At 47.6% G+C, this 26,480-nt stretch overlaps 1 protein-coding gene across 2 annotated transcripts in view; it reads right to left on the bottom strand.

The window, feature by feature from the left end:
- LOC119657990 overlaps positions 1–26,480 on the bottom strand; it is a 132,628-nt gene that overhangs the window by 31,908 nt on the left and 74,240 nt on the right. For both annotated transcript variants that reach the window (XM_038065207.1, XM_038065208.1), the window contains exons 3-5: positions 22,866–23,060; positions 22,694–22,791; positions 11,531–11,770 (exon numbers count right to left, since the gene is read on the bottom strand). In XM_038065207.1, the coding sequence (XP_037921135.1) occupies positions 11,531–11,770; positions 22,694–22,791; positions 22,866–23,060 (533 nt within the window). The remainder of the gene's footprint in view (positions 1–11,530; positions 11,771–22,693; positions 22,792–22,865; positions 23,061–26,480) is intronic.

Below are 26,480 nucleotides of genomic sequence, written 5' to 3'. Positions count from 1 at the left end.
AAATATACCGTGTCCTTGCGTAAAATCGTAGCGTGTTCTGTGTGCATGTCCTGGCAATATATCTAGATATGTAGGTATGTTTAAGGGTATTGTAGCGTCTATTTGTTGGGGATGTATTAACGCTATGGGGTTAAATGGCATTCAATAAGAATTGGGCATGACAAACTTTCAGGCCAATGACTATTCGCCAGGATACATGATCACAGACGGCTCAAATATCCTTAAGGATTTCAAAAATCAAAGTAGCTCTCTAGGAAAATATTCGCGTACCTGTGTGGAGTTGCCAAATCTCCCATCAGGCGCGTCCCTTCGTGCGGATAAGGGAATGCTCGGCGAATGTGTCAGAAATAAAACCAAACATGGAGGAGCAGAAGAAGAATGAAGTTACGGTGCAGGGCTTCGGAAACCCAGTACCGGCGGTTTTTGGGAGTGAGCAAGCGGCCTCCCGGCCGTCGATATCCAACGACCGCAGTGCCTCAGTAGTGGGAACCTTGGCTACTGTGGCATCTAATGTTACAAGCGTACGGGAGGAACTTGAACTGGCTCCAGTGATGGATCCGTTCAGAAGGAGCTCGATTTTTTCGCAGATCTCCTCCCACACGGGGCACAAGCCCCACGATCGCTACCCCCAGTGGGAAGCGTATAGCGGGAGTCTTCGATGAAAAGAATCACTGACGCCGATTCACCCGAGCGATGTTTTGGGCAATGATCAGTCTGGAGGTGCCTTTACTGCCCTCGGTAAAAAGATCATGGAGCTGTGTGAGTTTATAAAGGAGCGCAGGAACATTCACCAAAATATAAGAGCCATGATAAGAGGCATCCGTTTGACGTACGGCAAGGCCCAGGATGAACGAGTAGGGAAGTCGCCGATTGGAAAAGTGAACCAGGCAACTCAAGTAACGCCGGTTCAATACACAAAAGGGGAGAAACCGGGGAAGAGGCTGCGCGAGAAGCTGAATGACTCAACAGGCCAGCAAACCCCGAAAAGAAAAAAGGACTCAACTCCCAAAAAGGCGGAGCTCATGAAAAGTACGTCTGAAGCTGCCAGTGAAAATACTGCAGTGGCTACCTCGAGAAAAGGGATCGAACCTTCAAAGGCGGATGCGGAAGCTTGGAGGAAGGTAAAACCGCGGAAAAGAAATTATCGGAAGAAGATTAGACCGGAGATGATTTTCATTTCCAAACGGGGCGAAGGGTCATACGCCGACATTCTCAAGAAAGTGAAGGCAGACCCCGAACTCACCAATTTGGGAGACAACGTCAGCGGCATTAGACGATCGCAGAAGGGAGATCTTATGTTGGAACTTAAGAAATCCAAGGATGCAACCGCGGACAAATTCTTAAGCCAAATCGGGAAGACTTTAGGGCAGGAAGCCGACATAAGAGCTAGTAGGCCGGAGATCACTATAATCTGCAAAGATATAGATGAAATCACGACGAAAGAGGAGGTTCGCGAAGCGTTGGAGAAACAGTTCGATCTTGCCGGACTACAAGAGTCAGTGGTGAAAACGGTAAGGAAAGCCTATGGGGGACACAAACCGCCATCACCAGCCTATCAGTGGAGAACGCATTCAAACCGTTAGCAGCAGGGAGAGTGAGAATAGGCTGGGTTATGTGTCACCTTAGGGAACAGGTGGCGTTAAAACGGTGCTTTAGATGCCTTGGCTTTGGTCACATTACGAAGTCATGCACTAACCCCAATGACAGGTCAAAGCAATGCAGGAGATGCGGAGTGGAAGGCCATATCAGCAAGGACTGCGGAGCTGACCCAAATTGTCTACTGTGCAAAGGAAAGGAGGGTGTGGACCATCGCCACATTGCGGGTAGCAGCAGGTGCCCGGAATACAGGAGAGCCCTCAGCACAAATCGCAGATGAGGTTGACACAAATCAACTTCAACCACTGCGAGGCGGCGCAGGATCTACTCGCGCAAACCATCCGCGAGAAAAACATCGATGTGGCCATACTAAGTGAACCATGCCGAAACCGCGGTGATAGCGTTTGCGTCAAAGACCAAACGGGACAAGCAGCGCTATGGACTTGTGGAGAACAAGCCTTCCAGGAAATAATGGAGCACCCGGAGGAGGGCTTCATCAGAGCGAAGGTGAAGGGCATCCACATCTACAGCTGCTATACTCCACCCAGCGCTACACTCGTCGAGTATGAGCGGATGCTTGTTGCTCTTGTTTTGGATGCAAGAGGACGTTGGCCGATCATAATAGGAGGCGATTTCAGTGCGTGGGCTCTTGAATGGGGCAGCCGGATAACTAATATCAGGGGACGTGTTCTCCTCGAAGCATTCGCGTAGCTGGACGTCGTACTGGCGAATGTTGGGTCTTCGTACACTTTCCGGGGAAGGGGCCTGGGGTCTATAGTGGACCTGACATACGTGAGTGCCACTTTAGCCAGCAGAATCGCTTGGCATGTCAGTGAGGACTATACTCACAGCGACCACCAGGCAATTTGCATAGAGTCAAGGGCGGATCGAGCTCCAAAAAGAGTTTTCGCAGAATGCCGGGTGGTATGCTTGACTGGACAGTGAAAGCTTTCGAGGGGGACACGTTTTCCGCAGTGCTCAAATCCGACATATCCCTGAATGGTACGGCTGGAGAGAAAGCCACCCAGATCACTCGATGGGTGACGGAAGCATGCGATGCTACTATGCCCAGAAGGCGATTGCTCCCCAGTAGGCAACACAACTACTGGTGGAACAACGAAATCGCAAGTTTGCGAGCCGCATGTTTTCGGGCAAGGAGGCTTTGCCAGAGGCTCAGGGGAAAACCCGGTGGCAACGGTCGAGAGGAGGCACACAAGCAATTGCGTGGCCGCCTAAAGGAAGCCATTCGGAGGAGCAAAAAGAACTGCTTCAAACAGCTGTGCGACCATGCTGACATAAACCCTTGGGGCGAGGCTTACAGAGTGGTGATGAAAAGGCTGCGGAAATCACCCCAGGTGACCTGTCCGCGCCTCCTGAAACAGATTGTTACCACTCTGCTCCCTCACCACGAAAATAAGAGAAGGCAAATTTTTGTCCAGCTAAATGACGGCATAATACCGCCTGTAATTGTGGAGGAGCTGCGGGGAAATATGTGGTAGGTTCGGTGACAACAAGGCCCCAGGTTTAGATGGCATCCCCAACCGAGCTTTGAAACTGGCAGTGAAGACTAGGCAAGACCTTTTCGCCAACACCTTCGAGGCGTGCTTAAAAAAAGGAATATTTCCTGCCCAGTGGAAACAGCAAAAGTTGGTGTTGCTTCCGAAGCCTGGCAAGCCACCTGGAAACCCAGCGTCGTATCGTCCTATCTGCCTGTTGGATACAATGGGGAAGATGATGGAAAGAGTCATCTACAACAGACTCCTGCCCATCGTCGAAGCCAGCAAAGGTTTGTCGGAACGCCAGTTTGATTTCCGACGTGCCCACTCTACGGTGGACGCAATTGGCATGGTGGTAAACCTGGCAAAAGGTGCACTGATTTCTGGCGGCTGCTGTGCCGTGGTGGCGTTGTATGTCAAAAACGCATTCAACTCGGCCAACTGGAATAGAATTAAACGAGCGTTGGCTGACGTAGGTTTCCCCGGATACTTAGCGAATTTCGTGGAAAACTACCTCTTAGAGAGGACTCTCTGGTACGGGACGGATGAGGGCCCCAAAGAGTACATTGTCACAGCCGGGGTACCACATCGGTACTTGGTTCCCTGTTGTGGAATCTCATGTATAATGGGGTGCTTGCTCTTCCCGTCCCAGAGGGGACTACGATTGTCGGCTTTGCTGATGACCTAGCTGTGGTTGTTGTAGCAAAACATCCAGAAGATGTGGAGGTTTACACAACGGAAACAGTGAGAGTGGTAAAGTCCTGGCTAGAAAAGGCCGGGCTGACCTTGGCGGGCGCGAAAACGGAAGCGGTCTTAATAACGAAACGCAGAAAAAATAACACTGTAAAAGTGGAGGTCGGTGGACATACGGTCGTATGAAAGCCGACTATCAAATACCTGGGGGTAATAATTGACACCAAATTGAGTTTTAGGGAACACCTAGAGTATGCATGCCAAAAGGCAGCCAGTGCCACCACGGCACTTGCAAAAATGTTGCCAAATATTGGTGGGCCGAAACATTGCCGGAGGTTGGTGCTAGCCGGAGTGGTGCGCTCCATCCTGCTCTACTCGTCGCCTGTGTGGGCAGAGGCGCTTGCAAACTCTCAGAGACGGAAGCAGGCGAACTCGGTTTACCGACGGATGGCTTTGAGGGTTTGCAGTGCTTTTAGAACCACATCAGATGAGGCAGTGTTGGTGGTGGCAGGCATGATCCCAGTTGACATTCTGGCCAAAGAAATGAATGTCCTGTACAATGCAAGACATATGGAGGGGCATGCACAGCGTAGAAATGCGGCAAGGTCAGAGTCGCTTGATCTCTGGCAACGCAGATGGGACGAGTCTACGAAAGGTCGGTGGACGCACAGGCTCATTCCCAACATTAGGGTGTGGCTTGAGCGAAAACATGGGGAGACCAACTACCACATTACCCAGTTCCTCACGGGACACGGTGGTTGCTACAGGCAGTATCTGCACCGCTTTGGGTTGGATGATTTTCCGAACTGTCCCAGATGCGATGGCATACCGGAGGATCCACAGCATGTGATGTTTCACTGGCCACGATTTGCGATGGAGAGAAGGAGCTTAAACCAGGTGCTGGGCAGGAGCGGGACCCCGGAGAGCTTGGTTACTGAGATGCTGGAGTCCGAGGAGAAGTGGCTTGCGCTTGGCTCCGCAATCATCCAAATGCAGAAGGAGTTGCTGAAGGAACAAAGAAGGAGGAAAGCTGCAAATAGGAGAAGGATGAGTGCCTAAGAGCAAACCTACCCCGCGAAGTAATACCTCAATGGTGGTCCCGCGGGGCTGGGGCTGAAGAGACCGGGGGTGGTTTTAAGTGGGTGTGAATCCCACACGCGCCCACTGTAGTTCCGCCGTTCGGGCGGCGGAGCTGCGGCGGACGTGTCTTTCTAAGATTTTCCACCTCTGTGTACGCACAAAAAAAAAAAAGAACCCCTCCCCCCTTAAACACAACACAAAAAAAGGTGCCACTCGCTGTATGTAAAGAGATTCACAAACTCCATGTTCTTACCAAATTCCGTGATAATAAGCTTAGCCGTTTCCGAATAAATTGGGTGTGACAGACAGGCAGACAGACAGTGACAACTGACAGTAACCGCATCCCAGTGTAAAGAGTTAGGGGAGTACCTCAGGATCGAAAGCAAAAATTGTTAAGTTGTCGGAATGGATTTCAAACCAAACCTCTCCTGCGTAAGGTACCTCACGACACACTCCATGTTCATACTCTCGAAAGCGGTCTCAAAATCACACGGGCCGGCCTGGGAGTAAGGTTCATCCAACTGACGAGGATCTGCTTGTCTGCTGGTCATGTGTTAGGGGCAAGTAGATCTCGCAGAGTGATGAGCCGAAGCAAAAGCCCGGGGATCTTCCTCACTATACTGGAGAAAGTGCTAATAGAGCTTCAAGCCAAGGTAGAACAGCGTACGCCGAGGGCTGCGTGGCCGATGAGGAGCTTGATCTTTAGTATGCGAGCTCTTGGGCACCTTCAGTTGCAAATAAGACCCTTATACTGGTGGCCGGGCTAGCTAGGGTGAACATTCTTCCATAGACAGACTAAATTATTAAAAGAACATCCCAATAAACCGACGATAGAAGAAGAGGTGCCAGGCGCATCATCAGAGGATGGGCTGCTCGTATCCAACCAGAAGACAGTAGCCGTCCACAACAGCACACGTGGTGCCAGCCGTAGCAGCACTGTACTGAAATCAACTGCAGGGACCTCCCGGAGCCAGGCGGCAGACGAACTATTGGTTTCCAGCCTGGAACCACAGACATAGTACTACTAACCCGAAACCCTCGACATCAGAGGATCCCTCAAAAGTAAAGACCGACAAGAACGTCGATCACCGGAAACCGGCTAAGAAGCGAAGGTCCGCTGGTGTCTTGCTCAAGAGCCAGTACCAGAAGGCCATCATATTCCCAGCAAGATTGCTAAGTATAAGGAAGGCGCTGACAGACGAGCAGATGGTGAAGCCCACCGCTCTTAAACTCAATCGATCTCAAGACGAGATCGAACAAGATCACAAGCGGAGTAGAGTCGGCAAGACCCCGGACGCTAAGCAACAACAACCAGCTGACGAGCCACGAACAACAACCAGCTGACGAACCACTTACGTGTGGCGCGAGCGGATGGTAATTGCGCTAGCGCCAAACTAACGCCGGAGGTGTGGACCAGTGTTCAGGTCAGGTTGTCAGAGATAGTCATTGAGCCAAAAGCAAACATACGGGGTCTATCCCCTGCTTTGATTCCTCTCAGGTGTACCGTGGGTTCCACGTGATGCCTGGAAGGGGGTAAATCTCAAAGTCGTCCCCTACGAGGAGATTCCCAGAAGACTTGTCGTTCGCATCTGGTCGTCAAAGATCCGCATGGATAAGGACAAGCTCGTACAATTCCTGCGCCTTCAAAACACCAAGATTCTCATGGACGATTGGATTGTTATCAAGGAAGAGAAACTCCAGACAAAGAGTCAACCTTTTCTGCTCAGTATAAACGGAGAGTGCTTGGACGCATTGGAAAAGTTAGACTATAAAGTGCGGTTCGGAGTCGAACGCGAAGGTAAAAGTGTTCCTCTCTGCAAAACCAGACGACAACCTGAATCCAATCGATGCCATCAACGAGCTATTGGAGGAGATGAGGATCGACGGTCCGATGGGGACTGACGAACCCTCACGCAAGCAGATCATGCCGAGGGTAACGCAGATGAATCTTCAGCACTCAAAGTGCGCATCGGCTTATCTGCCTGTCTTTCTCCTAGAGAAAGGCATCGATCGGAGGCGATCGAACCATCAAAGGGCTCCAAAGCAAATATTTTAATTTATCCCACAGCACAGGACGCACAGGAGACCTACAGAATGTGTTCTCGCCAAGAAGAGTCTGCACACTGTTCTGTGTCCGGACCTGAGTTCCAGCGACCAAGTCGTGGTCAAACTGAAGCAGGTGGAGGCTGATGGCTTACATGGCTCACCAGATCAGCTCCGCCAGAAGAACCATGACATTTGACGAGCACCATAGCAGCAAAGAAAGCCAACCTGTTGCTAGGTTGCGGCGCCAATGCAAGACATGCGCTTTGGAGCAGCTCGGAAATCAACGAGAGAGGTGGGTCATTCTTTGATTTTATTATTACTTCAAACCTATCGGTGTGTAACAGGGGCAGTACACCAACCTTCCATTTCCCCAGCTCAAAGAACTGTGGCAATAGGGACGAGGTCCTTGATATCACCCTACTAACTGACAATGGGATTCTTGAGGTGGAGAACTGGAGGGTGTCTGATCAGAGATCCATCTTAGACCACAGTTGGACACTTTTCAGTCTAGATCTCGTCCAGAGGACTCCAAACCCTTAAGGGACTCCTGGAGGATCGACTGGAGAAAGTTTGGTCAAGTAATTAAGAACAAACTCTCCGGTACTCAAATTTGCAAGATTGGCACAACAGACGAACTTTGGTCAAAGGTTGGGACTCAGGAAAAAACATTCGATACCGCCTTTAAAGTCTCGTGCCCTGCTAAATACAGCAAGAAGACACTGCCACCGTCGTGGAATGAAGATCTCTCCAGCAACAAAAAGGAGAGTTGCGTCCTACACAGGGACTATAGCACGTCTGATGAGAACATTTCGCACACTGCGGACTCGGGGCGATGTCCAGTTTTCAGAGCAGAAGTGGAAAGAGCTGGGACACGACCAGCATTCGCATTCTTCAGATCAATATATACCAGATTATAACCACTCACGAGTTCGCTGCGGAGACCAAAGCTGATTTAGTGTTCATCAGTGAACAGTACAGAAATAAGGACCCAGCTTCCTGGCACCCTGATATATCAGGCACTGCTGCCATTTGAGTTCGGTACGGCACTCACCTTAGGGTTCTTGCCCAAGGCGAGGGGACGTCTTTGTTTGGATTCTATATGTAGGGGTAACGTTTTTCAGTGTCTATTTATAATACCGAAGGAGACGATGCCGAACTTTCGACGCAGGCTTGATGCTTTGGAAGAGACTATCTTGGGCACAAAGGGGCGGATCCCGGTCGAGGTGACTTCAATGTCAGGGCGCTCGAATGGGGCGTGCCTCGAAATTGCAGCAAGAACAGGACTTGTAGTTTCAAAAACCGGATCCGGCCCAACTTCCGGTACCCAGACTGCGAAGGAAACATTCCAGAAGTAACCTTCGCGTCGGAGTCACTGGTGTCGCTGGTGGACGGGTGGCGAGTTCAGCAAGCAACCATCAATACGGTACCCTGAAAGTTGTTGACACAAACTGTCGGTGTGCGCCACTCCGCGGTTTTTCTGTGCATGGAACGTTGGGAAGATGAACACTGGCAGGTTTATCGAAAGTCTTGGAACGGGTGGGGTCGCGCTGGAGGGTACTTTTGGGAGTGGAGGCGCTGCAGGTGACACTGTCGTAAATTCAGTTATGAACCTGATAAAGACGGCCTATGGAGCTTCGATGCCGAGGAGGGAATCCAACCTTCTATGTATTGGTGGACGGTGGAGATTGCAGAGCTCCAGAAGGAGTGTCACAGACTTCGCCGGTTGACACAACGTCTAAGTGCAGGGGGGCATGCACTATAACTACAGAGATTAGATAAGCGGAAAAGAGACTCCGCACCGCAATGAACAGTAGTAAAGCTCGCTGCTCACTAGATCGACGAGGTGAATGGGGATCCGTGGGGACTGAAAAGTCAGGGCTCTGTGGAAACCCTGTTCATTTGAGGGCGAACAGAAGAAACGCATTGTACGGTCACTATTCCCTGCGCACCCCAAACGGGATGATGACGTCGAGGTGAAGATTGCCGAAGAGTGCCCACTTTTCTCTATAAAAGAGTTGGAAGAGGCAGTCTTCTCTATGAACAGCAGGAAGACGCTAGGACCCAATGGTATCCCATCCCACCTACTGTTCGGTGCATTCAAGGCTTGACTGAAAGAAAGAATTTTCCCTTCTCGATGGAAGATGGTCAAACTTGGGCTGATCAGCAAAGGGAAAGTCGAGCCTGAGTTACTGTCTTCATACCGCCCACTTTCTATGCTTGACACTGCTGGGAAAATGCTCAAAAAGCTCATTAAAAGTAGATTTGATGAAGCGATACGCGCTGCTGGAGACTCATCCTTACCGCAGTTCGGTCTTAGAGCAGGGAGATCCACAGTTGACGCTGTCATGTAAGTTGTAGACGCCTTTAATTTCGTAAGATGGAAAGACATTCTAGGCAAACTAGACAATGTATTCCACGTGCCGAATTGTCTCTTACGAATATTGAGGGACTATCTGAGAAACTGCTCCCTGCTCTATAAAATGCTAGAGGGTCAGAGGAGGACGGAGGTCGTGTCGGGGATAGCGTAGGGATCCATTCTAAAGCTTTTGGTTCTCCACATGATGTCGCGGCGCTTGTTGCTGTACGCACTGTCCAACAGGTGTAAAGCAGACTTGGCATATTGATGCGACGGGTAATCGGATGGATGACTGCTCATGGTGTCACCCTTGCACTGGAAAAACCCGAAGTAGTCATACTGACTAAAAAGAGAATTCTGACCCTGCGTTCCATATCGACGAGTCGATAATCGAGTTTAAACCAACTGTAAAGTACCTTGGAATGTCTCTTGACTCCAAGATGGACTTTTTCGAGCAAATCAAACCAGCAGTGAACAAGGCTGCAGTCAGAGTTTCGGCATTAACTATGCTTTTAGCAAATATTGGTGTCCTACGTCTAGCAGGCGACGTCTCTTGATGAGTTCAACGCAATCTGTCCTGCTCTACGGTGCAGAGGCATGGGCTGAAACTCTTGGCTAGGAGGTATATCGTAAGCATCTCGCGCAAATACAGAGACGGGGAGCTTTGCGGGTGGCGTCTGCATATCGAACTGTCTCTGAAGTTGTGGATGACGCTCACCACACCTTTTTTTCTTAGGGAAGGCGGGATGGGATTCATTAATAGTTCTATTTAAACACAGGGGATCACTCTCCAGACAGCATTGTCGAGGAGATGGTGAAGAGCGCTGATAGGTGGAGCAGTGTTGCGCATTACGTTCGGATTCTTCTCGTTGCAAAGAAGTTAGAGCTTGACCGGAGAAGGAGCCGGATGATAAGGGTTCCTTGAACTGACAGTTCCCTTCCACTTCTCCCCTGCCTTTGGTGAAAGGAATTTCCTGGTTTGAAGGCTCCCCAAGACAGGAGACTTCGAGGGCTAGCACGAAGTAATGTGACAAACGGCTCACCGTTAGCTCTCTGACGATAGGGAGGTATTTAGTTGGAAGTCCCGTGACGCACCGTTGCTGGAGTCCAATACTCTTTACAATTCATTCAATCAAGCTAATCCTAATATATTGCTATGTTTTGTAAAAGAGGTCCCCTCGATGGTATAGCCATTTAATTGGCTTTAGCTCACTAAGTTGGGCCTGAATATCCAAGTCGATAAAGGTCAACCTTAACAATGATATTTGGATACAGTGATTCGAAAGCCTTTCAACTCCATCCGGCCCATGCCTATAACCGAGAAAAATGGCGAATTCGATGGAGACTCTGCTACCGAACAGAGAAAAGCCTAAACAAGAAGAAAATTTTGGATGCTTACCAGGAAGCCTCCAATAAGACTACAAAGGGTTCATCTCCCGGCGCATTGCTTGAATTTGTATGGTAAAAGGAAAGTATTGCGCATGTTCGACGTTGTGGTAATAAATTCACTGAACCGGAAGGCCATATAGTATCTTATCATCACTTTGCCGAAGTGTCCTTCGCCTAATCGTCCTCTGTGGTTCTGATTGCAATTTTGGGTTAATTTCTCAAAGCGGTAGTACCTCGTACGCTAGAAGATTCTACATCGTAACAACGTAACGATGGAAAAAATATTTGCCCAATACTACGGTTCCCATTTAGTCCCGGAGTATTTGTTTACGTTTCAGTGAATTGAGTGGTATCCCCTGACATTTGCATATGGCACTTTTGTTACATACTCCAGCCTCCCAGAATGTCTGGTGTCGTTTATTCGTTCATTCGTTCGTTTGTCGCTTCTTTGTAGAACGTTGTGGTTTCATATGAATCTTACAAACGAGTGATGCACATGGCCGCAGCCGCCAGAGGGTTCATCCATGCTAGCTAACTATACCCCATATGAGTACGTTAGATACGTTATATTTCTACAAACAGATTTCTGAATGAAGTCTGAAATTTGAAACCAGATTGCCAGACGGTTTTAATGATGTTGCTAAAAGCAAAGACTTTGCGCTTGTTGAGTCATTTCGGACGATGATAGTCCATTGTGTGTTTGAGGGAAAAATTAAAAATATGGAAGTTAAGATGCAGTTTTTGGAGGGTTCGGATTTTCGAGAGGAGACACTTTATCTTTCCTTTCCGCTCCATGGATATGCGCTTGAGGAAATGAGATTCTAATGGTGGTAGTATAAGTCTACTTCGCTAGGTATAGTTTTATAATAATTACCTTTTGGGACTCTCGACTTCTTCGTCGATTTGCTGCAATTTACTCATCTTTTTTGTTGGCACTCCGTTTCTCTCCAATATTCTGGCCGTATTTTGGGCGATCGGAATTTTGGGTGACTTTGGGTTCAAGGTGTCGTTCTTAATTTGGTAAATTGACTCACAACTTGTACTCGTTCGCACTACTTCCTTCGGTTCAACTTCACTGATATCATTCAAGGAGGTATGGAATTTTGGAATTTTTCTAAAAAGAAAGTAATACTCAAATAATATATTATGCATTAAACAATATCAAAGAGAAACAATATTAAAAATTTAAAAAAAAAAAATGTATGATTAAATCCAAAGTATGGCTTGGTTTCGCTAAAATTGCTGTCAATGTTGATATTGGTTGGGGAAAAATTAATGTCGTATTTTGTCAATAGATGGCAACACTTAAACATACCTTGTGTTGTACTTATCGCATCGGGTCATACTATATGGCGATTTGAAGACGACAATCTGGGCTACGGGTGTCTCTTTGACAGATTTATGATCCTACATTTCAGTCTCAAGTTATAGCGCGTCAAAGATGGAGTCCACCAAGGAAGAAATTCGTCATATTTTACATTTTTACTACCTCATCATCATCAACGGCGTAACAACCGGTATCCGGTCTAGGCCTGCCTTAATAAGGAACTCCAGATATCCCGGTTTTGCGCCGAGGTCCACCAATTCGATATCCCTAAAAGCTGTCTGGCGTCCTGGCCTACGCCATCGCTCCATCTTAGGCAGGGTCTTCTTCTTCTACCATAGATATTCTTCTTTTTCTACCATAGATATTGCCCTTATAGACTTTCCGGGTGGGATCATCCTCATCCATACGGATTAAGCGACCCGCCCACCGTAACCTATTGAGCCGGATTTTATCTACAACCGGACGGTCATGGTATCGCTCATAGATTTCGTCATTGTGTAGGCTACGGAATCGTCCATCCGCATGTAGGGGACCAAAAATTCTTCGGAGGATTCTTCTCTCGAACGCGGCCAAGAGTTCGCAATTTTTCTTGTTAAGAACCCAAGTTTCCGAGGAATACATGAGGACTGGCAAGATCATAATCTTGTACAGTAAGAGCTGGTGGGATGTTTCGAGCAGAACAGGTTTTGTAAGCTGAAATAGGCTCTGTTGGCTGACAACAACCGTGCGCGGATTTCATCATCATAGCTGTTATCGGTTGTGATTTTCGACCCTAGATAGGAGAAATTGTCAACGGTCTCAAAGTTGTATTCTCCTATCCCTCTTCATCCTGTTTAACCAGTGCGGTTTGATGTTGTTGGTTGGTTCGTCTCCGGTGCTGACGTTGCCACCATATATTTTGTCTTGCCTTCATTGATGTGCAGCCCAAGATCTCGCGCCGATTACCGCCTGCTCGATCTGGATGAAGGCAGTTTGTACGTCTCGGGTGGTTCATCCCATGATGTCGATATCGTCAGCATAGGCCAGTAGTTAGGTGGACTTAAAGAGGATCGTACCTCTTGCATGTACCGCAGCAGCACGGATCATTTTCTTGAGGGCCAGGTTAACGAGGACGCATGATAGGGCATCCTCTTGTCGTAGACCGTTGTTGCTGTGGAATGGTCTTGAGAGTGATCCTGCTGCTTTTATCTGGCCTCGCACATTGGTCAGGGTTAGCCTAGTCAGTTTTATTAATTTCGTCGGGATATCGAATTCTCTCATGGCCGTGTACACTTTTACCCTGGCTATGCTATCATAGGCGGCTTTAAAGTCGATGAACAGATGGTGCAACTATTGTCCATATTCCAACAGTTTTTCCATCGCTTGCCGCAGAGAGAAAATCTGATCTGTTGCTGATTTGCCTGGAATGAAGCCTCTTTGGTATGGGCCAATGATGTTCTGGGCGTATGGAGCTATCCGGCCTAGCAAGATAGAGAAGAATATCTTATAGATGGTACTCAGCAACGTAATACTTCTATAATCGCTGCCCGCGTGATATCTCCCTTTTTATGTATGAGACAGATAACGCCTCGTTGCCAAACGTCAGGCATTGATTCGCTGTCCCACACCTTGAGCACAAGTTGCTGAACCACGTGGTGTAACTGGTCGCCTCCATATTTAACAAATTCGGATGTAATTTCATCGGCTCCTGGCGACTTATGATTTGTTAGCCGATGAATTGCACGGACTGTTTCTCCTAAACTTGGTGGTGGCAGTATCTGTCCGTCGTCTTCAGTTGGCGGGACCTCCAACTCGCCGATGTTCTGGTTGTTCAGTAGCTCATCAAAGTACTTAACCCCCCCCCTTCCTGTCGGAAATCAGATTTCTCTCTTTGTCTCGGCAGGATGAGCATCGAAGTGTATAAGGCTTCATCCTGCTGTGTGTATGTGTATGGTGGGGGAGAAGCTACAGCTTCTGAGCACTCAGGCCATGTTGGCCCGTTGTACTCGCCTCCCCCGTCTAATGGAATATTCCGGATTCGTTAACGTATCGCAGGATTTCCGTTAGTGGATGTGATGCTACCCGTCGGAATTGGAGGACATCGGCACCAAAGATCTGATGCCTGATGCGTCCATAGACGGGACATTCACATAGGAAATGCTCCGTGGATTCCGCTTCCTCATTACAAGAGGGACACGTATTATCTTCGGTAATTCCTATTCTGAACATATGCCCAGCTAGTGAATTATGGCCTGTCAGAATGCCCACAATACACCTGCAAGTCCTCCTGCTTTTCGACAGGATAAACTTTGCGGTAGTTATGTTCGGTTCTGGCAGGAAAAGTTTGGTGTGTCGAGTAGCATTTAGGCTCTGCCACCTGTCATTATGGGAAACTTGTTCCCAGTTCTTGAAAGCAGATTTAGCCAATGCTACTGATACTCCAATTGCTGGCTCCAGTCCCGCATAGGGGAGATTGACCCCTCTTTCGCTAAAGCGTCCGAGATTTCATTTCCCTCTACGCCACAGTGGCCAGGTACCCAGAGTAGTTCCACCGTATTGAATCTAGACATAGAGTTCAAACGGTTTCTGAATTCCTGAACGATTTTCGAGGTGATCAAAGGACTGCTCAATGCCCTCAGTGCAGCTTGACTGTCACTGCAGATTGCGATGCGCCTGCCCTTCAACCGCTCGTCAATCACCCAGTTTGCCACCCTTAGGATCGCATAAACTTCGGCTTGAAAAACCGTTGCATATTGTCCCAAAGGAAAAGCCCACTTCTCGTTTTTATTCGAGAGGTAGACTCCGGCTCCAGAACCCTCTTCTGTTTTTGAGCCATCGGTGTAGAAGACTTCCGTATATCCCGCCACGCATTCCACTGGGTCTTCCCATCCATCCCATTCCTTCATCCTGCTGACTTGTTGGTGAAACTTCCGCGCCTGGTGCGGTTGCTCCCTGTACTTTTCAAGCTCACAGACTTGTTGGTTCTCCCAAGCTTCCTTTTTCCGTCTGTGAAGTTGCTTCTCCGCTCGACGGAGTTCGTGATAAGTCTCTGCGCGTGCCCGGGTTCTTTGAGAATGCAACATTACTCGGTATGCGGCATTCTTCCGTTCCGTTGCTAGCTTATATTCATCGTCAAACCAACCGTTCCGACTCCTTTTGCTACTGGGGCCAAGTATGTTTGTGGCCGTATCCATGATAACGTTCTTCAGGTGGTTGAGAAGATCATTTGTAGATGCTTCATCTCCAGGTCCTCTGTTGACTGCGGTTATTGCGGCATCCATTTCCCTCTTATAGGTGTTGCGGAGAGCTGTGTTGTGGATGGCTTCAGTGTTAACTCTCACCTGATTGTCAGAGGGGATTCTAGGTGGTGTTGTTATTCGAGCTCGGAGCACCATGCCAACGAGATAGTGATCCGAGTCTATATTTGCCCCCCTATATGTTCTGATATTCATCAAGGCTGAGAGGTGGCGGCGTTCGATCAACACGTGGTCAATTTGGTTGAAAGTGGTCCCATCTGGAGAGGCCCACGTATTTTTGTGGACTGTTTGCCGCGCAAACCAGGTACTTTCAACAACCATTTCGTGCGACCCTTCTAATTGAATAATCCGCAGTCCGTTACCATTTGTATTTTGGTGTAAGCTATTTTTACTATCTGAGAGGTAAAATACAACGAAGGTGGCCAAAAAAATTTGTGAAGTTTATGGGTCCGATACTGTAACGATGCGCACAGCAAAGCGTCGGTTCGATCGATTTCGTTCTGGTGTAGTGGATGTCGAAGATACACCCCGTGCTGGTAGGCCAATCGTCGTAGAAACCGATAAAATCGTCGAAATCATCCAAGTAGACGCTCGATTGGCCAGGAACTGCATAAGGACCATAAAACCGTTTTTTTGCAGAAGATTGGATTCCAAAAAAAGCTGGATGTTTGGGTGCCACACGAGTTGACATAAAAAAAATTTCATGGACCGAATCAACGCCTACGATGCACTGCTGAAACGGAACGAATTCGACCCGTTTTTGAAGTGGATGGTGACTGGTGATGAAAAGTGGATCACGTACGAAAATCTCAAGCGAAAAAGATCGTGGTTGAAGCGCGGAGAGCCGGCCAAAACCATCACCAAGCCCGGATTGACGGCCAGAAAGGTTTTGCTGTGTATTTGGTGGGATTGGAAGGGAGTCATCCACTATGAGCTGCTCAACTATGGCCAGACCCTCAATTCGGCCCTCTACTGAGAGCAACTCGACCGTTTAAAGCAGGCGATTGACCAGAAGCGGCCAGGATTGGTCAATAGGAATGGTGTTCTGTTCCACGAGGACAATGCTCGACCTCACACATCTTTGATGACCTGCCAGAAGCTACGGGAGCTCGGATGGGATGTCCTATCGCACCTACCGTATAGTCTGGACCTGGCACCAAGTGATTACCATCTCTTTCGGTCCATGCAAAACGCTCTTGGTGCTACTAAGTTCGCTTCAAAAGAGGCTGCAAAAACTGGCTGCCTGAGTTTTCTTTGCAAATAAGGAGGGTGGGGGAGGGGGGGGGGGGGGGTTATAAGAGGGGGATAATGGAGTTGCCTTCTATATGGCAACAAGTTTGCGAACAAAACGGCGCATATTTGACTTAAATCGGATAATTCTAAGTATGTTAAAGAAAGCGTTAAAATTCGATCACACATACGACATTACTTTTTCCCCAACCCAACATGTCTAAACAATTAGAAAATTTATTCGGTTTTTTTTGTCGTAAAATATACTACAAGGCAAGCCCAAAAAAAAAGTGTACTGGGGTTCTTAAGACCTTAGAGAAAGTTCTTTTTTGGCATATTGGTACCACTGCCGTATAGCCTGTCCATTTCCTTTAAAAATTATACCCCTTCGAGGTTAGTATGTTGTAAACGGTTGACCTAGGGTCGACTCTTGAAAGAATCTAATTTCCCGCCAATACCCGAATCTGCGTTATCATTTACTACCTCGTTGTGAAAAGCTATCATCCACTACCTCATTATGAAGGGAAAAACTCCAGTTGAGATTTATAATTAAGCAAACACTGTTTAACCCTGTTTCCCACTACATGTCTGGAACCAAAACTAGTCTCAACAGTGACATCACTAGCCATAAAGGCACAATTTTAATGGTTTATCTGGCTCACACCACCAACGCCGCAAGATACTGTGAAAACCTTGGAAAATTTGAAAAGGATGATTCAGAATAAAAGGAGGGGCATACTGATGAAGGAAGGCTGCCTGTCGCACAACAATTTCAGACCTCACATGACGCCACGAAGCACGAAGCAACCTCTGGACCCCCGGCTTGACACCTTCAGACTACCTACGATCTGCTCATTTCCCTGAAGGTGCACATGGTTGGAAAAAGTTTCCAATGAAAGAAGATATGGAAGGGGTTAAAGGAGGAGGTGGCGGACTTTTTCGTGAATCTTTTGCCCGTCTTTGGAACTACTATAAGTCCTCGCTTCGCCACTAGTCAGAGGACTCTGTTGTAGTTTCTGCACCATCGGCTAAACACACCTAACGCCGTGTAGTTATGCAGAATGAGATGCATCAAAGGTTATACAAGCTTGTGATATGGGATAGTTGCATGAGCGGCCTATAGCTCTCTTCCGGAAAATCGAGCTTTCATGTCAGTTCATATCAGGTGTGTGGATTGGTTTATAGTCGTTGACCCTATGTAAAAAGGGAGCTACTAGAAAAGTCTTTGTGAAAACTCAGCCATATTGCCAGAAACCATTAATGATGGCACATAGGTGCGGTTGACGTACGATACCTTGGACGTATGCCTTGGAAACAAGCAGAGCTGTTTGTGGAAATTTCCATTTGTGGTTTCCTCTATCCTTGTTAATGTATTTCCTCATTCTTCAGATTTTCACTGCCGTTTTCTCCATTAGGGGCATTGTAACTGACTTGGACTTTGCAGTAGATGCTGTTAAGACGACCTCTTTTCCCTGTGTGTATGGAGGGGCTAACCTTCCTTTAAACTTCGCCATCTGGAATGATATCTACGTCCTTACAGCCACAATGATAAGGTCTCTTTGATCGTCGGTGATCGTCCACAATAACCTACCTCTCTACAGCAACTTCATATTAGATTTGCACGCTGAAACCCAGAAATGCCTTTAAGACGACTCTGTAGATTAAGCGTTGGTACTCAGATCCCAGCTTAGAATATTTATTTAGAAGCCAAAAAATGTTTTTTTTCTTTAGCTTCATTACCAGTGCTTTCGTCTCAATATGTTCAAAACAAGTGGGACCCCATACCGCATTCAAACTGGTCAACCAGGCGGAGATACATCTCCCATATACTGAGAGCCAGGGGATTACACCCAAGAAGAGAGAAGTTGGGACGTCAAGCAGTAGATCCAAGGCCAACATTGGTATACTGCGAGGACAACAACCTACAAAGATCCCTGCTCAAAAAGCAGAGACAAGCAAAAGCACGTCTGAGATCAATGGGTTATCTGAAGGAAAGCCTGAAACCAGAACAGGCCCCTTAGAAAGTTCAGGACAAACCTACACCAGCTTTGTTGGAGCCAAAAAAGAGGGGAGCAGTGGAGCCAGCGTAAAGGGAATGCTCCCAAAATATCCAAACCTGATCCCAAGAGAGGAGAAAACTCGGGTAGGTCAAGAGTGAAGGCAGGAATCAGGAAGTTTGCCATTAGCTATGTTGATGCGGTCAAGGGCATTCGACTGACCGTCATCAGCGGCGCAACAACCGGTATCCAGTCTAGGCCTTTCTTAATAAGGAACTTTAGACATCTCGTTTTTGCCCGGTCCACCAATTCGATATTCTTAAAATCTATCTGGTGTCCTGACCTACGCCATCACTCTATCTCAGGCAAGGTCTGACTCGTCTTCTTTTTCAACTATAGATATTACCCTTATAGGGGGAGAGACGGACCGCGTAGCTTGTGTTCACCGGGACACGCCTTCGATCAGGTCATATACTGGGCGACAGAAGACATTGCAGAGTGGCGCAGGATCGTAGTTCCTAAACTGCCAGGCTGGGAAGGAGCAGAATTGTCAACATGTGCTGGGGATGATATACCAGGAGGACACATGGTGACAGTGTTTCTCCCGAAAGCAACAACAATAGAGACGAAAGATCTCATGGACCTCTTAATCGCTCAGAATGAGGATCTCCATATGTGATTATGGGGGGTCAGAAGCAAAGTGGAGGGCAAGGGTAGAGTTTTCACGATCGGGGTAGGTGACCGATCCTTGGAGCTAATCAAACGTTGGACTTTCCATATTAACGATCGATTTGGCAACATACCTGTGCATTTGCACAGGGAAAAACCGAGAAGAGACAACTCTGAGGGGACACCGAATGAAAGCATACCGAGGTTCCCGAAGGGTTTAGGGACAGTGACGTATAGGAAAGCGACGTATCGGAGAAGAAGGGTAATACTCCGACAGTGGAGAAGAGCTCCAAACAATAATGGAGCCAATTGGCCAATCGGCCAGTACTGAGATACCCCAAATAAACCTCCACCATGCAAAAGCTGCATGTGCGATAACTGCAAGGGCAAGTTCCAAGCAGAACATTGGAGTGCTCGCTCAGGAGCCCTGGGTGTACAAGGGCAGATTTACGGTCGTCAAGGAAGCATGCAGGTAATTTGGGACTTCTCTTGCGGAAAACCAAGAGCTTCTTTAAGTGTTAAACATAATTTCAAATATATGTCTTTCAGGTTTCCTGCTCGGATTCCTTGTGGCTGACTGGAAGCCGGGGGAGCACTTAAAAGGCAGTCGTGGTATCGGGCTACTTCCTACGACATCCGGATCCCACCGGAGCTAGTTGCTAAACTGGTGAAGTACGGTAAGTAGAGGGCGTTACCACTTCTTTTCGGCTACGATGTCAATAAGTTAGAAATATATAACTTAGGGAAGACTCCAACATTTGTGGCCAGCACTAGACAGAAGGCACTAGACATAACTCTAGGCAATACTCTAATGAACGCGCTGGTCAGGAATTGAGTTGATCACAGAATAATCAGATTCGAATAAAAAGAATAATAAGGAATCCCAGGAGAACGGATTGAGATTGCTATGCAACGCACCTGAGCAGCAACATGGCTCTCTTTCAAGGGGGCAGTGACATCTGGAGCCAACTGGAATTAAAAACAGTAGTGGAAAACCTTAACATCGTCATTGACGCATATGGGGCCAACTGTTCGGCTAAGACAGTTGAATCGTCTGGGGGTGTACCCTGGTGGAATAGGAACCTAACCAGAATGAGAACAAAGGCTAACGGGGCCAGTCCCCGGGCAGAGGACTCCGTAAAGCAACGCTATCAAGGAAGCAAAACGGAACAGCTTTAGCGAAATCTGTGGAGGGATCGAACAAACCACAGAAACAACCTGGCTTTACAAAGCTACAGCCAAAAACGGGTAATATCTTCTGTCTGTTTGAAGAAAGAGGATGGGATATTGACCGAGAATGAGGAACTAGCAAAGGAGGTATGTCCGGAAGCTAGAATAAGGTGGGCAGCGGGGACTTTTAAACCACTGAAAACACCGGGAGTATATGGCATCTTCCCATTACTAAACCAGAGAGGCCTAGAAATCATCTTAGAGTCTCTTTTGAGGGTGATAAGGGGCAGCAAAGCTTTAAGATATATACTAAGGGCATGGGCAAAAGTGATCTTTATTCCGAAAGCGGTCAAAAAAATCCTTTTCATCCTAAATCTTTAAGACCCCGTTGGAGATAGTCATACACAACGCTCTAAAGCGTAATTCCCCAGATCAGTATACTGGGCAGGACGAACAACCGAAAATGTTCTATGTCAGCCGATGGATGTACGGGATTTAACAGAAACAGAAGAAATAGCACTGTGAGCGTTTTTGGATATTGAAGGAGCGTTCGATAACATATGGGACACAGAGATACAAGATGTTCTGATCCGCAAGGGAGTGGGAAACACCCTGGCTTTCCGGATGGACAAAATTTTTTTGTCATAAATGCTATTCAAGGTTGTCCACAGGGCGGGGACTATATCACTCCATTATGCGGAGTATGGTAGTGGACGAACTCCTGGACGAGCTAACAAATACTGGAATACAGGTCCAGGGTTACGCGGAACACATTGAGGATAGCCTATGTGATAAAATCCAAACTGGATTAAGGGATACTAGTGCCTGTTGTAGGAAGGAAGGGTTGCCCATCAATCTAGACAAAACGATTATAGTACCACTCACTAGGAATCGCAAGCTTGATCACCTGAGAGCCATAAGGTTACATGACATGAAAGTGAAACGAGAAGCAGAAGTGAAATATTTGGGAAATACGCTAGACCACAACTACACCTACCCTGTAAGACCTATTTCGGAAAGCTACGAGGGCTCTGAGATGACTTGCAGATGTAGTCCATAGCATGATGGTGTCCATAGCAGGACCTGCACCCGGAAGATACTATTTTTAATATACGCTGCAAGAGTAAGGCCAATGATAACCAAGGGAGCCGTAATCTGGTCAGAAAGAACTGAACTCAACACACAAGTCAGGGAGTTATGCAAACTCCAAACACTGGTTTCCGTATGTATCAGTCGGGCAATGAGGACATGCCCAATGGCAGCCCTGGAGGTCCTTCTGGGATTAACCCCTGTCTATCTGAACATAGAGATGCAGGCAAGGAGGGCAATCTTCAGAGTGGCTGGAGGTATCACTGAGGCGGGGAGCTGCTTAAATCGAAAGATGATGATGACGTTCTTTCTAGACGGTACCCCGAATTATTGATACCAAGGGATAACATGACAATGAGGTTTCACTTCGATAAGAAATTTGACACACGTTGGAGTAACAAGGCAAACTGGGAGAGCGTGGCATACGACTTAAACTAGCAACTGTTTACTTGGTACACTGACGGACCCCTCAGAGCAGAGGGAGCGGATGCCGGAGTTGTTGGTCCTAAGAAGATGTACTTGGAGCCAATGAGCAACCACACTTGCAGATTCCAGGTGGAAATATTCTTAATAGGCAGATGTGCCTCCTTTAATCTCTAAAGGAACTACATGAGACCAAACATCACTATTCTGACTGACAGCCAAGCAGCGATCAAGGCACTTAGGTCCAATTAGACGAACTCAAACTGGTATGGGAATGCCTTGAAAGACTGAATACGCTCGGCTAAGATCTGGATACTCTGAGTTCCAGGCCAGTTGGGTTGGAAGGCAATGAGGCAGCGGACGAACTAGCTAATAAAGGAGCAGGGACGCCTTTACACAGGCCAGAACCTTTCTGTGGAATTGGAAACGGGTTCATGGCTACGACATTAAAAAATGAAAGGGGCCTATACTGGGCGAGTCTGGGATTGGGTGCTTATTGGGGGATACCAAGAAGAACCTCCGAATCATAGTAAGAATTCTCACTGGTCACTGTCGATTAAATTACCACCCAGGGAAGCTAGGGATATTTACGGACACTGCCTGCAGGTTCTGTGCGGAGTATGTTGAAACCTCTATCCATGTTCTGGGATAGTTTCCGGCAGTTCTGCAAAGCAGATCCGGGCACTTGAGCAAATACTTAATACCAGATGCAAAGTTGAAAGACTTCTTAACGGTTATAGGATTGCTTGACATACTATAGTTAATAGGTGCACTATGGCCAATAAAAGGGGCACAATAGTTCTTTGAGGACGCAGTGGGGAGGGGATGTCCAAAACAGAATAATAATAATAAGTATACTCTATAAAGTACGAGATAATGAATAATATCCAACTCACTCAACAATAGTTTCCTTCGGTTTTGGCTCAGGTTTGATTGAGAGACTTTCCAATAATGCAGTAATCCACCCCGTACAAGTTTTGCTGTCATCACAACGCTAAAATAGAAATCAAAAGAATTTTACGTCTCCATTTCTCAAATGTGTTATATAATATAATAAGCGGAACTCACGAAAGTATAAATTGTATTAGTTGTTGTTTCTATGGTAAATCGAAATCCGCCCAATGGTCGAACTTGGGTCCCAGGGACTAAATTGAGAACATCCTTGAAGGTTCCTAGGCCTTTATCATATTCCTCTTTCGTTGGGTAAGAAAGCAGAAGATGATTTTGAAGAACGAACCACATTTTACGCCAACCACCCATTTTCTGCAAAATAAAAAAAAAAACGGAAAAATGTATTATTAATTTAGAAAAAAATATTCGTGAAAGTGTGCAAGCGGTAATCAAAACCCCAAGCCAAAGTGTGACTACCGTGCCGAGGGCTGAATGGTCACAGGGGTTAAGATGTGACCGTAAACGGTGAATTCTGGGTGCCAAGCGACCCCCAGTTTCAACTAGCCTTGTCTCGGCAAAAAGGGGCTCTGCGGAGATCGACTTACTTTCCAAGAAAAAAAATTGAGGCCATGGCAGCCAACTATGAATAAACAAAAAAACATAAACCTATTAAGCAAACACAGTTAAACTTCGATCGTGACGATCCAACCCCGAGTGAAGGGGTAACTCTGAGCTCATCGATGGAGAACCTGAGTCTAGACTCAGACTCCCCACTTATTCAAGTGGGAACCAATTCAATTGGGACCCAGTTCTTAACGGACGAGCCGAAGCAGGCCCCTTCTATCAGTACTCCTGACCCCAGGCTCCAATCGGCGCCACCTGCTGGGGCTAAAGTCTTGCCCATGGGTAAGCACCTGTCCACGAACAGCAAACCGCCTTCGGGCAAACCGCCATCGGGCAAACCGCCTTCGGGCAAACAGCCTCCGGGAAAACAGCCTCCGGGCAAACCGCCTTCGGGCAAACCGCCTCCGGGCAAACCGCCTTCGGGCAAACCGCCTCCGGGCAAACCGCCTTCGGGCAAACCGCCTCCGGGCAACGCACAGCCAAAGAGCTGTGCCAAGGTTGAGAGGGAAAGGAGCGTTCGGGGTACCTGCGGCTAAGGGGAAACCGAAGCGGCAGCGGATGATCCTAACTCTTCGACACAAAAGGCAGCAAAGAGGGCTCGGCCGGCAACGGCTAGGCCTTCACTTGTAGTCAAGGCTATCGAAGCCGATGGATGGGTCCTGTATGACGACTCTAATCCATCCGGCTACGATACTGAGCAGTGCGAACAACTTAGGAGGAAACTCCTCCTAGCTGTAAGGACTACGTCCGCGCAAGGCATTAAGCTTTGCTTTGAGTCGGTAGGTATATACCGTAAACTGTTACGGCTGAACTTTGCCGACGAAGACACGAACGAGTGGCTCATGCAGTGCTGCTCCTCCCTTAACGATGTGTGGGAGGGTGCGCGACTAACCTTGAAAAGGGTCTCTGAGTTTCCATCGATCAAAAAGTGCTTTCTCTGGCTTCCAGAAGAACAAAATGGCGTCGGGGTTCTGGAACAACTTGGTGTACAGAAGAACCTTAACACTTCCACCTGGATGCTGCTAGGCAGCAAAACAGGAGAGAGAACCGATACGCGAGAGGCGATAGGCCCGAACCTGATGTTAAGAAGGTTCGAGAAAAATCGGGTTGCCGGCTCTACTATGGGCTGGGGACCGTCACGTTACAAGTGTCGGCTCCTAAAACCATTGAAGGGGACATGCAGCCCCCGGCATTTACATCTGAAATGTAGATGAGGTGCCACATTTCCCAAGTAAATTTGCAGCATTGTAAAGCGGCGACTGAACTAATCAGTCGTCGGATCAATAGCTGCAAGACATTTATATACCTCATACAAGAACCGTGGGTTGCTGGTGGGGCAGTCAGGGGCTTAAACTTCCAACATGCTGACCTATTGTATGCCAATGGAAGCGATCGGCCCCGCACCTGCATGGTAGTCTCCAAAGACTTCCAGGCAAACCTGGTTAACGACCTATGTGATGGCGACACCACATCGACTAAGCTAACGATAAAAAGTCAACAGGGAGATAAAGAGATACTATGGTACTCTGCATATTTCCCCTACGACGCAGAAGACGTTCCCAGTGGAACATTCATCAGAGCTATCCAATATGCCAAAAGTAGAGGCAGGATGGATAGGAGGATGTGATGTCAACGCTCACCACATATGCTGGGGAAGTTCGAACATCAATGCAAGAGAATCGAGACTACTGGAGTATCTAGTAGGTACCGATTTGCAGATCCTAAATGTGGGTAATGAACCCACTTTCTTCAACGTGGTCAGGCGAGAGGTCATCGACATCACGGTGGCATCTCCTGACATTGCAGCTCTGATCGGAGAGTGGAGAGTATCAAACGATATCACACTCTCGGATCACAGACGCATTGATTTCATAATGGGCATGGATCCACCTCCACCCACTCCATTTCGGAATCCGAGAAAGACAGATTGGGTAATGTATCAAACAGAATTGAGCGCCCGAGTCACGATCCCTGGGAAGTGCATCAAATCCATTGCTGGAATTGAGAAGACAACCCAGATGATCACAACTAGCATGAGAGAAGCTTTCGAAAAAAGCTGTCCACTCAAGATGCCAAAGAAGGGTAAACACCATGGTGGAACTCGGATTTGGCAAAACAGAGGAAAACGACAAGGATGCTCCTTAATCGTGCTCTGAAGAGTTAATCAAGCACTAGCTGGAATCGCTATAAAGAGGCATAGAAGGCTCTAAAGAAGAGCATAAGATCGGAGACGCTTTTGCGAAGAGCTAACTCTCTTGAGGCAACCTCAAAGCTGAAGCGGATTCTGGTCAAAGAACGTAGCCAGAAACTGGGTTATTTACGTTTACAGAATGGAAAGTACACAGAAAGCGATGAAGAAACGGCAAATCATTTGCTTGAAGTACACTTCCCAGGCAGCATCCAAAATCTAATCTCGGGGCCAACAGGTGCATACAGCCCTCAACCGAGGGACTGGAATCTGGCATGCAAAGTAGTATCACTGGAGCGAGTGAAATGGGCATTTAACTCGTTCCATAGTTACAAGTCTGCAGGTCCGGATGGCATCATCCCTGCGCTAGTAATAGAAGGAATGGATGCCCTGGGTCTACACATTCGGAATATATATCGTGCATACCTAGCACATGCTTCTACTCCAATTAAATGGCGGGATGTGAAGGTGTTGTTCATTCCCAAACCAGGAAAACCCACCAACACAGACGCAAAAAGCTTTCGATCGATCAGCCTAACGTCCTTTCTGCTAAAAGGACTAGAAAGACTAGTAGATCGGTTCATAAGGGAAACACACATTCCTAAATGGCCACTTCACCATAGGCAACACGCCTACTAGAAAGGCAAATCCACGGAGACAGCACTCCATGAACTTACGGCAAAAATTGAAAAGGCGATGTCCGAAAAAGAATACGCCTTAGGCGCATTCATGGACATCGAAGGTCCTTTCAATTATGCCTCATTCGCGGCAATTTGTGATGCGGCAAGACAGCATGGAATCGAACCGCTGCTAATCAGTTGGATCCTTCACATGCTAGAGTGGAGAAAAATCCACATATCGGTCGGCCAGAAGTCTATTGAAGCAGGATGTCTCAGGGGCTGCCCACAGGGAGGGGTTCTCTCTCCACTGTTATGGCTCTTGGTGATGGACACCCTGCTGTGGCTCCTGGAGGACAAAAA

Source organism: Hermetia illucens, chromosome 5 (assembly GCF_905115235.1).
Source record: "Hermetia illucens chromosome 5, iHerIll2.2.curated.20191125, whole genome shotgun sequence".
Lineage (NCBI taxonomy): Eukaryota > Metazoa > Arthropoda > Insecta > Diptera > Stratiomyidae > Hermetia > Hermetia illucens.
This window is presented reverse-complemented; position numbering and strand designations above follow the sequence as displayed.